The sequence below is a fragment of the Clupea harengus genome, unplaced genomic scaffold (genome assembly GCF_900700415.2).
Source record: "Clupea harengus unplaced genomic scaffold, Ch_v2.0.2, whole genome shotgun sequence".
Lineage (NCBI taxonomy): Eukaryota > Metazoa > Chordata > Actinopteri > Clupeiformes > Clupeidae > Clupea > Clupea harengus.
Window position 1 is genome coordinate 1 of NW_024880303.1, and position 11,496 is coordinate 11,496.

General features: G+C 43.6%; 1 protein-coding gene across 1 annotated transcript; it reads right to left on the reverse strand.

Annotated features, from left to right (window-relative positions):
* Positions 1-142: 142 nt before the first annotated feature.
* On the reverse strand, positions 143-11,496 carry mthfr (methylenetetrahydrofolate reductase (NAD(P)H)). Its single transcript, XM_042706516.1, has 11 exons — positions 11,322-11,496; positions 7,108-7,351; positions 6,618-6,856; positions 6,143-6,253; positions 5,652-5,845; positions 4,615-4,865; positions 3,762-3,896; positions 2,710-2,890; positions 2,107-2,289; positions 1,076-1,177; positions 143-490 (listed from the first exon to the last, which is right to left on the reverse strand). The coding sequence occupies exons 2-11, from the start codon at positions 7,344-7,346 to the stop codon at positions 257-259; spliced, it is 1,869 nt and encodes a 622-aa protein (XP_042562450.1). The 5' UTR covers positions 7,347-7,351; positions 11,322-11,496; the 3' UTR covers positions 143-256.

Below are 11,496 nucleotides of genomic sequence, written 5' to 3' on the forward strand. Positions count from 1 at the left end.
GCACACAAGAGGGACACGACAGACGACATGTGTGGGACACACTCATGGATGAAGGCTGTTAAGCAAACTCTTCGTCGGTGAAGTGGTAGAAAATGAATTTTTGTATGTATACACGTGTGTGTGTGTGTGTGTGTGTGTGTGTGTGTGTGGTGGCGCGTGCGTACGTGTGTGCATACGTATGTATCCACTGTCATTCTAAAACTGGAAACATCGATCTCTTATTAATACCACCCATGAACTGAATACTGCTGGATGTTCAGTGAGAATGTGCTTCTGTCCATCCCGCCCAGGCACAAAAGCAACGCCCGATGCTGGAGTAACGTCCAATCAGCGCAGAGAACATATGACAGGTCACAGTGTAAGCGCTCACCTTCCAGAACATGAAGCTGACTGGGTCCACCACGGTGGGCTGGACGATCTCCCTGCCAGGGAAGATGCCCCATGTCACAGCGTTGGGCTGCATGTCGTGGGCATTTGTGATGTTCCTCCCCTGCAAACACACACACACACATAAACACACACACACACAGGTCAGCAAACAGTCACACCATCCATGTGGAAGAACACAGTGTGTGTGTGAGGTAAGTGGTGAGAGACTAATGATTATGATTACTAATGATTCTGTTCCAGTGAACTGACCTGCATGGGGGTTGTGTGTGTGTGGGGTTGTGTGTGTATGGGGTTGTGTGTGTGTGTGTGTATGGGGTTGTGTGTGTGTGTGTGTGTATAGTGTGGTTTGTGTGTGTGTGTGTGTGGGGGGGTTGTGTGTGGGGTGTGTGTGTGTGTGTATGGGGTTGTGTGTGTGTGTGTGTGTGGGGGTTGGTTGTGTGTGTGTGTGTGGGGTTGGTTGTGTGTGTGTGTGTGTGTGTGTGTATGGGGGGGGTTGTGTGTGGGGTGTGTGTTTGTGTGTGTGTGTGTGGGGTTGGTTGTGTGTGTGTGTGTGGGATTGGTTGTGTGTGTGTGTGTGTGTGTGTGTGTGTGTGTGTGTGTGTGTGTGTGTGTGTGTGTGTGTGTATGGGGTTGGTTGTGTGTGTGTATGGGGTTGTGTGATTTGGGAGTCTTTGGTGAGGCTCACCTGAACGTTGACAATGTGATAGTTGACGCGGGGCTCGTACTTCTTGAGCACCTTGAGGAGAGCGGTCACATTCTCACTGGATGTGAAGAACTCCAGGTAAGCCTACACACACACACACACACACACACACACACACACACACACACACACAGAACACAGGGGGTTCACTTCAGTCAGTCAGTCATACTCAACACTCCAGATGAACACTATTATTATCATTTATCAATGATATTAAGACCGTATGTGAATAAGATTGTATACAGCATTGCTTTGGCTATAGATGCCATTGCTCCTGAAATGCCATACTGTAGAGTGACAAACACAATATAAGCAGTGGAAGCTCCACCCATGCAAGACATGTCAACACAAAGCTCCACCTATGCGAGTCACACCACCTCAACAAGGTTCAGCTGCAGATAAGGTTGGCCTTGTCTAAGGTTGCGTTTCTAGGAATAGATCTCACCTTTACACACACTGACACAGATTCAACACCAACATATCCCTTTCATGCACCTCTTGGAATACGGTCACGACTTTAATGACATGATGTTTACAGCTAGAGGGTGACGGACACCCCTAAAACTAAATAAAGAAGTAGGTGAAAGGGCATACTGCTACAGCAGCATTCGAATGAAAAGTTTTACTACATGTGCCCACATCAAAAGGGGGGAGGGGAAATATAAGATGAACTCATGCACCGAGTGGCTTTCACATCCCCCACAAGATATGAAGGTGTGAAGAAACGTATTCTGATATCACATCCCCCGTAAGATATGAAGGTGTGAAGAAACGTATTCTGAATTGAGTATGAATGGAGAATAGGGGAGAACTGCATTTTCGACACTGTGCTGTGGCTAAACCGGGGTTCTAATGACACACAAACTGAATTGTTAGGTGTGGGTTCTCTCCTTTGATAATTCAATCCATCACGTTGGATAAAATCCCGTAATTTACAGCGTAATGTCAACAGCCCGCACGGACAAAGTCCCAGTCACATGACTGGGGTGACACGTCACAGATAGGGCCCCCACCTTCTGAAAGACGTAGCCCCCCGGCGGACCCCAGCCCGTGATGGGGTCGGACGAGGGCTTGCCGTTGATGCTGGGCTGGGAGTTGATGGTGAGGACGCCGCGCCGGTTCACCTTCTCCAGCTCGTTCTTCAGCAGGTTCGTCTCGGGGGCCAGTGGGTCATCGTTCCAGGGCAGACACATCACCTATGGGGAGACGCACACGTGATCAAACACACACACACACACACACACACACACGCACAGGTTGATGAGGAGAAATGACAACTCTAAGGGTTTCAACGTGGCGTTACATCCACAACCTGGGTTGGTTCCACACCGTAAAACAGCTTAGCATTTCCCACTGCATGAACTTGGCGTGTGTTAATACCGTGTGTATGCCCATTCCTTATATGCTACGGATAAAGCACTAATTTCTAAAATATATACAGAGAGAGAGAGAAACAGAGAGAGAGAGAAAAAGAGAGAGAGAGAGAGAGAGAGAGGGAGAGAGAAAAAGAGAGAGGGAGAGAAAAAGAGAGAGCGAGAGAGAGGGAGAGAAAAAGAGAGGAGGCAGAGAGAGAGAAAGAGAGAGAGAGAAAGAGAGAGAGAGAAAGCTCCAGTCACCTTGTGCCCGTTGCGGTTGGGCTCAGACATGATGTAGTTGGTGAAGATCTCAAACACGCTATCCTCACTCGTTAGCTCCTCCCCCCACATCTGCAGCAGCGCTTCCTTGGCTGATTTACTCTTCAGGTAGAACAGGTAGTAATCATTCAGCTCGCCAAAGGCTGGGGACGACGAGTTCCCCCTAATATGAGAGAGAGAGAGAGAGGTTTTGACGCTATATAAATAAAATTGAATTGAATTGAATTGAACAAGCCATAGCCCCAACAAGCTAATGAAGGTCTGAGCCTTTGGTTATAAGTTATGAGCTCAAACTTTTGCACGGTGCTCCTTTCCTTTGTTTCACACTAACATAAATACATACAGTAATTTTGCTTAAAATGAACAGAACGATTGCTAATCGCTAATGAGATGCTAGCGGCTAAAACTAGCAAAACCTCTTGAAATGTGCTTACTTTGACACTATGACAAACTAGTTAGTCAACAACTGTCCTAACACTGTCAAACATCAAGCAAGTGCAACACAAGACAAAGCAAGACGGCAAATAAGCTACTTATTAGTTCGGCAGACAGTAGAAACCGGGCGGCTTCAGCCAAACCTACATAACCCAGTAATATGCCTACGGACCCTGGTATGGCAACGGCGCGGAAGCGATTCTCCAGATGAAAAGTCATTGTAGCGCCCCAATTTTGTAAAAACTGTTATTTTAAGGTAAAACTGCTTATCCTAACCCTAACTCTGAAGTACAATTACTGGATAATGCCACTTTAAAATGTAGAAAAGAATGTTTCATTTTTAACTTTATGCCTTTTGTGGATCAGTTTATCTTCTTCTCGCTTAACTCTACACAGGAACAGAAATTCTGACCAAGGATAGTGTCCTCCACTGTATCTCAGCATGGTGATGTGGCAAAATCATAAACCTTGAGGATACAATAAGCAAACAAATAAACAAACAAACAAACAAACAAACAAACAAACATGTAAACAACAGAAAGACAGACAGACAGATAGACAATGAGACAGACAGACAGACAGACAGACAGGTTGCGTACCATCGTCCGTTGGGGAACTCGTCCCAGTCCTGGGTTCTGTAGATGTAGCTCTTGGGTCTGGATGCCCAGAAGATGGGCCGCACGTCCTCCACCTTCCGCTTGGGGTTGGCGCTTACTGCCCACGGTAGCGGTCGTCTGGAAACACACACACACACAAAACAATTCATGTTTATCCAAGCCACTTGGGAGTAGATTGCATTATTGTGCTGCATTATGTTTACGAGTAAGTACTAACATATGGCTAATGCAAAAACTGGACATGGAATGTTGGGAGTACTGTACTGTGATGTCATATATGTCAGCGTTGGAGTACTGTACTGTGATGTCATATATGTCAGTGTTGGAGTACTGTATTGTGATGTGTGTGGAGTGTTGGGAGTACTGTACTGTGATGTCATATATGTCAGTGTTGGAGTATTGTACTGTGATGTCATATTTGTCAGTGTTGGGAGTACTGTACTGTGATGTCATATATGTCAGCGTTGGAGTACTGTACTGTGATGTCATATATGTCAGTGTTGGAGTACTGTATTGTGATGTCATATATGTCAGTGTTGGAGTACTGTACTGTGATGTCATATATGTCAGTGTTGGAGTATTGTACTGTGATGTGTGTGGAGTGTTGGGAGTACTGTACTGTGATGTCATATATGTCAGTGTTGGAGTACTGTACTGTGATGTCATATATGTCAGTGTTGGAGTACTGTACTGTGATGTCATATATGTCAGTGTTGGAGTACTGTACTGTGATGTCATATATGTCAGTGTTGGAGTACTGTACTGTGATGTCATATATGTCAGTGTTGGAGTATTGTACTGTGATGTCATATATGTCAGTGTTGGAGTACTGTACCTTGGGTCCTCCACCCACAGGCCCAGCTGTCTCAGCACCTCCATGGTGGCCACCTCTCGGTTGAGGGTGTAGAAGTGCAGGCCAGGCACATCCCCGCTGTCCAGCAGCACTCGGCACATCTCCACCGCCTGTTGGATGCCGAAGTTACGGATCGCCGCGTCGTTGTCCTTGATCGGCTCGATCACCTCCATGATCTCCTCCGGAACCTCCAGCTTGGAGAGCTTCACCAGTTGCCGTAGAGACTGGTAACCCTTCCGACACAGAATTCCAGAGAAATAAAATATGGAACCAAAGAACTTTCTGTAATCGCTACAAGGGAATGTCCTATCTAAATAAAGAAAAAACCCTCTAAAACCCTCTAAAAATAAACATTAAAATAAAAAGTCATGATTGCAGACATTAATTTGCTGATAGTTAAAGGTGCGCTCAAGTTGAACTCAGAAGTCGGATTTTCCAAGTTCCAAGTCGGAAGTTTCAACAGGAACGCCCTCTGAAGAAAGGACAGACCTCACCAACCCTGACTTCAGAATCCAAGATGGCTGCCAGTGCACATCAACTTTATTAGCACTTCTGTGTTATTTGTGTGTCATTAAATCAGCCGTACACACAGTACTGTCCAACTTATATCTGTGGACATAATAATAATAATAATAATAATTAATTTTATTTGTAATGCACTCTTCATTCAAAAGAATCTCAGAGTGCATGTTTCTATGGTGTTTATACGCACAAAATACCACATAATGCACTGGTAACTGGTATTGCTAACGTCTGATAACAACTACCAACAACAATTGGAATTGCATTTGTTTTCCGATTTGTTACTGGAACGTGGTCAACTAGGGTGTGATGATGTCATTCCCAGGTTGGAGTTCCAACTTCTGAGGTAAATGGAACGCACCATAAATCTGATACAAAGCACATTGTTTCAGCTGAGATCAATGTGCTTTGTACATGCTCCCCGACAAATAAACCCAAATCTGTTCTTGTCGAAGCATACAGCTTTTCTAGCCCTGGAAGTTAGCGCATTAGCGCACCTGTATGGGGAAGATGCCGGGCAGTATGGGACAGGTGATGCCGATGGCCCTGCAGTCCTTGAGGAATGTGAGGAAGGTCTCAGCGCGGAAGAAGAGCTGCGTGATGATGAAGTCTGCCCCGGCGTCCACCTTCTCCTTCAGGTGACGGAGGTCAGCAGCGTAGCTCTCTGCCTCAGGGTGGCCAGTGGGGTAACCTAGCAACACCATGAGGACAGTCATTTCCTCTGATTAAAACGATCTATAAATCCATTAATAAAAGGGATAATATTTCAGCTGGTGCTTGAGTCCTTGAAAAAAAAAAAGTCCCTTGTGGCTGTTGTAGTTGGTATGGACTATCAATTTAACAGCAAAAAATAGTGCATCAATGAGACAATGTCAAGGTTGTCACATGCGTGCTGTAGTAGGTCCGAAAAACCTCAGATTACCAACTCGGCTCTAAAGCCACTCGTGAACACCAAAAGACTGTTTGAGATACACCGTTTGAAGCTTACCAGCGACGCAGACGTCAAAATAGTCGTCAAATTCGCAGCGGACGTGTTTGACCAGGTCAGTGGCGTAGTTGAAGCCCTTCTCGTCCTCCTCCCAGTCACTGCCCACGGGGTCTGTCCAGGATTGGAAACAAACATTTAAATACACTTACTGAGGCACTACTGCGGTCAAAGGATACTCAACAGGGACGTACTTGCCAGGTCACAAAAGAGTCTACTTCATTTTATTTATTTATTTCATATCACCCCCAGATTAAGGTCCACTATATTGGGCAGACAACCCCAGCTCTCTTCTAATCTGCTCCATGAAGATTAACTACTTTCTCCCCCTCTAACCCACTGGAAGGTCAAGACTGTGTTTAGGGAAAACTATTCAGATGAGAGATTAATAATGTTTCTTTCTCTTACACTTTGGGAGAATCTGACATTTTATTTCCATTTCAATCTGAGAGAGTTAAAGACACAGCTCCACCCTCACCTCCCCTGAGGGCCATAATGTTCTTGAGGCCGAGGCGCTTGGCTTTCTTCAGGTAGCCGGTGATGGCGTCTTGGGTCTGGTTGCAGCAGGTCAGGTGCAGGAGGGTCTCCAGTCCGCAGTAGTTCACCGCAGTGCTGGCGATCATCATGGAGGACGTCTCTTTGTCGGAGCCGGGGTCGCCCGCCGGGTGCCATGTGATGTCGATAAAGAGAGGACCACCGGAGCCCATGCGGTCGAACCTGATTTAACGCGCCACCACGCACACCAGAGGAACCGAGATCACTCACAGTAAGCCATCTATAGCCACATTTACAATTCTACATGTAACTGTGCGAATATGTAAACAATACTATATGCATAATAAGTACCTATAGACGTGCATTGATGCGATGCGAAGAAAATAGCTTAAGAAAGTTTAAGTTTTAGAAACCGTTACAAATCATCCACACATCAAACAGAGCACAGTGACTTTGCAATTTGCTGCATTTACCTCGAGATCAAATTAACAGCTCCGCTGGCGGTGCGAGGAGGGAAGAACTCCAGAGAGAACCAGCGGTCCCCGGATTCAATCCGCCGTCTCATCTTATCCCTGAGCCTATCGGTTCGGTCGGCATCCAGCACCGGCGTGGAGCTCCGAGAGCTGTCCCTGGAGCTCTCCCCGCTATTGCTCGCTCCGCTGGAGTCACACTTGCTGTCCTGCCAGCCGGTCTCCGCTCGCTGGTTCACCATGATTACTGAAAGAGGGGTGTCAGTCAAAATTGTGTCTGGGTAACAACGTAGTCAGTGAAATAAAACTGAAACTGTAATTGCGAAACCAAATGTGCTGTATTGGTCATTCCCAATAAAGGTGCCAGTATGGTACTCAGACTCCGTTACGGATGGGCGTGCCGCCGGATAGGACGGATTAATTAGCATTTCTGTTGCCTTTATGGTTCTCCAAAGGCTGGGGGGGCTGAAAACAATTCACCGCCAGAACAGTAGGTGGAGAAGCGGTTTTTTGTCGAAAACACGTTGCTTTGTTACGTCTTTGTAAGTTAGAAATCTTCATTGTTTATCTCCCGACTCTCATCGCACGTGTGCCCCCACCTACCAGCTGTCACTTGTCAGACGATAAGTGCAGCAGGTGTAGTCACATGATATTAGATTAAAAAGTGTGTTTAATGGTTTATAACCACCTGAAAGGGCAAACTTATCTCTATCATGGTAGGTATTATTTGTGGGGAAAATAGTAGCACTCTATAACAAAATTATATGCTTTTCTTATATACAATATTAAAACTATTAAAAAACGATTCCCTGAAATGAATACGTTCTTATTTTCTTTGGTATTTTTGTCATATTCAGATTTGCAATGATGATTGCTGGGTAATATGTATGTTGTGGTCCAATGTCAAGTCTCTATTTTATCATGTGACGAGAAGATGGTAGGCTATAGCTAGTTTAGGCACAGCATCTGAACGTCAAGACCGACAAGCTGACAGTGTTGTACAAGTTCACACCTCTCATGAACCAGTTCAAAGTTCAGTTCAAACAAGTAAACATGAATAGTTCACGTTCATAGTTCACCATTTAAATTCTGAACCAGTTCATAGTTCAGTTCAGTTCATAGTTTTAGAGTGGAAAGTGAGAATGAAAGACTTCACTTGTTTTTTATAGAAAACTTTATCCATCACTACCCTTTGCCTTAAACTAAACTTCATGTGTATCAATTACTAAAATAATAATATTTTTTTATTATTATTGCAACCACCCTGTCAATTTCCCCCTACCACAGCGTTTCTCGAAGTGTGGGGAGAGCCCAACTGGTGGGTCGCAGAGACGTGACAGGTGGGGGCAAATGGAGATGAGCAGGAGATTTTCCTGTTGCAATGTCTTCCTTTATAGACAGTAACGATAATATACCCCATCGCACTAAACAACCACACTCAAACAAAGAAATATTGTATTGTTAGAAACAATAGCAGGGCAGAGCACACGGATAATCCATAATCAGCATCTTGGCAAATTGAGAGACATAAAGCATTCCATATTTAAAACATCTTAATAAGTAGTAAAGTCAACTTGTCTGCTTCACACAATGGAGGAGTTCGTTTATTGACACATATTTTAATGACGGCCACAGGGCTTTAAAACTAAGTGTTTATAAGTTACATTATTCAAAGGTGGAAGGTTGGTCAGTAATCAGTCTAGAGAGATAACTGAACAAAACTCTACTCCCTTGCCTCACGGGTGCATATGCCGTTTAATCATATTTGATAGAATGAAGGACAAATGAGTTGTGAATAATATCACCGAGTTTGAAAGATATTGGTCCGGTAATAGCCGCGTGACAGCTGTGTGTTTTAAGCAAGTACAATGTGTGTGCGCCGAGTTGCGTAGAGGCCGAGAGCGGTATTGCAGAAAAATTATAACTCGCAGCATATTGAAAAAAAGAACTCCATTTTTTGGAGCTGTGAACTTAGTTCTAAATTTTGAATTATAAACTATGAACTGAACTAGTTCATTCTAAAATTTGTGAACTATGAACTGAACTAGTTCATGTAGAAAGTGAACTTTCCCAACACTGGAACATGTTTGCTTCATATAATGCAGAAGTTCGTTTTTGAGAGTAAATTAAATCACTTTGTGCACTTAACGTTTAAAAAAAAAAAAAAGAAACTGTCATCTGGAGAGTTTAAAACGACACTTAATGAGGGGAAATGTACTGTATGGAGATATTTCTGTCGGAAGTCATGCGGATTCTAATGAGGCTGTTTGATATGTCCAATGTAAGAAGTGTGAAGCTTTAATGAAATATGATTGATGCCGTCTTCTTTCTCCACAACAACATGGATTAAACCTCGATGGTTGGACTATGTAGATAGTTTTATAACGAATGTGGCCATGTACTTAGCCTACATTTCAAGAAAAAAACTTCAATGGTAAGACTTGTTTTATTCGTGCCTCTTCTGGTGTAGCATATAACGTGAGTTTTATTTAGGCATATACAGATGCCTAGCGTGTGTAATGTGTAGGCCATTTCATTCCGATCTTGCAATGTGAATAATTTTATTTCAATATGCTTATCTCCCTCTTGTGCGCGCTTGTGAGTTTAACGGGGCTTGTTTGTGTGAGCGACTAAATATTTTACTTGCTGTCGGGCGTTTTTTGAGAATAAAATAACTTCACATTTAGGATAACAGCCTTCTTCCTGTTGCAGGAATTTGTTTGTATCCTAGCTGTCACAACGTGATAACAGGCGGCAAATGCATCATAAAGCAAGTTTAAAAGAAATTAACTGTATGGAGATATTTCTGTCAGATGGCATCATAGTCGATGCAGATTCTAATGAGGCTGTTGGATATGTCCCATGATATGATATGAATGAATATGTCCAAAGGTTGTTTGGACAAAATATTTTAATTGCTGTCTGCTCCTGCCGGGCTCTGGCACCTACTCTGTCAGATGCTGGCGCTCATGTGGGTTTTAAATATGGCGGTATTGTGATATATAGGGAATGAAACAGGAAACAGTCGCAGTCTTTAGTGTCCAGCTCTACCGCTGCAGAATTGGCAGTCATTCGCGCATCTTTGTAATCTTTTAGTGATGTGTTATAGAGGTGAGGATATTTCCGGACCGCTTTCGCAATGCGCTCTTCGATGTTCGTGATCATAGACATATATATGATATGATATATATATATATATATATGTCTATGTTCGTGATCTCCATCTTCTTAAGTTTTTTTGTGGATTTTAAACATGGCGGTATTGTGATATATAGGGAATGAAACAGGAAACGCGAGGTCCAGAAATGTGAGATTCCGGAAATGATGTCCTTTGGAAATTATGTCGTAACGGACCAATCACGGCCAAGGGGTATCCGTCGCTGTACAGCACGGCATGACGGACCGACAGGAATTTCAACGGTGCACGGGAGAGCTCTCCGAGGGCCCCGGAGACGACGGAGAGGGCGTTCCAGGGCGTTCCATCTATGTGTTGGCCCTTCCCATGTGTCCGAAATCGTGAAGTACGGAGTACCATATAACGGCCCTAAGAACAACAACGCCACTCGGAGCTGGAGTGGAAGTCAGCTGACTTATTGCAAGTCTCATTGCCATTTAAATATCTAAGCAAGCATAAGCACGTCGCAGATACTATCTTACACCCGAACTTCTCCACGTTTTAAAAAACAAACAAACTTTCACAACACACTTTTTTTTAATTCTACATTATTTAGTTCAGAGAAGCTTTATTGGCATGAATGTTTTGGAACACTATTACAAAAGCTGATATTATATATATAGTATATATATATTATAAAATATATTACAATATATATATATTAGCAATATACCGGTATGTATCTATGAGTTGCACATGTGTTTATCAACTTACCCTCTGAAAGGGAGTGAACAAATAAACAAAAACCAACGTGTTCTGTTGCAGCACGTGCTACCGATGACACATACGCAGTAAACAATTCAGCTAACTGAAAGTTTCACTTTTACCAACCCACTTGGACAATGTTGCATTCACGTTTAGAAGTAGACTAGATACATACACCGTTAACTCGCTAGCTAACTCAGCTCTACAGCTATTCAAGCCATACCATGTGTGCATGCAGCTGGCAAGCTAACTAGCGAATATTTTACCGTAAAAGAGTTGATACATTAACTGTTTACATTACGACATACTCAGAAGAAAGTGAGAACTATCCATTTACCTTCTAGTGTTAACTTAACGTTGAACTTGACAAAGACGTTGGTGGTGAGCTAGCCGATCCGATAGTGTGGATGTCCCACATCCATTCTGATCATCTCAGTAAAGTGTGAGAGTCTATATTTACCGAGACGCTCAAAAATGCCTTTCTATCTCACGTCGATAGAAGTGCGCATCTA

Coding starts and splice junctions, on each gene's coding strand:
- mthfr (XM_042706516.1), bottom strand. CDS start 7,346: ATGGTGAACCAGCGAGCGGAGACCGGCTGGCAGGACAGCAAGTGTGAC. Junction 5,846..6,142: donor TTTTGACGTCTGCGTCGCTG/GTAAGCTTCAAA, acceptor TGGTGTTGCTAG/GTTACCCCACTGGCCACCCT. Junction 2,891..3,761: donor GAGTTCCCCAACGGACGATG/GTACGCAACCTG, acceptor CTCTCATATTAG/GGGGAACTCGTCGTCCCCAG.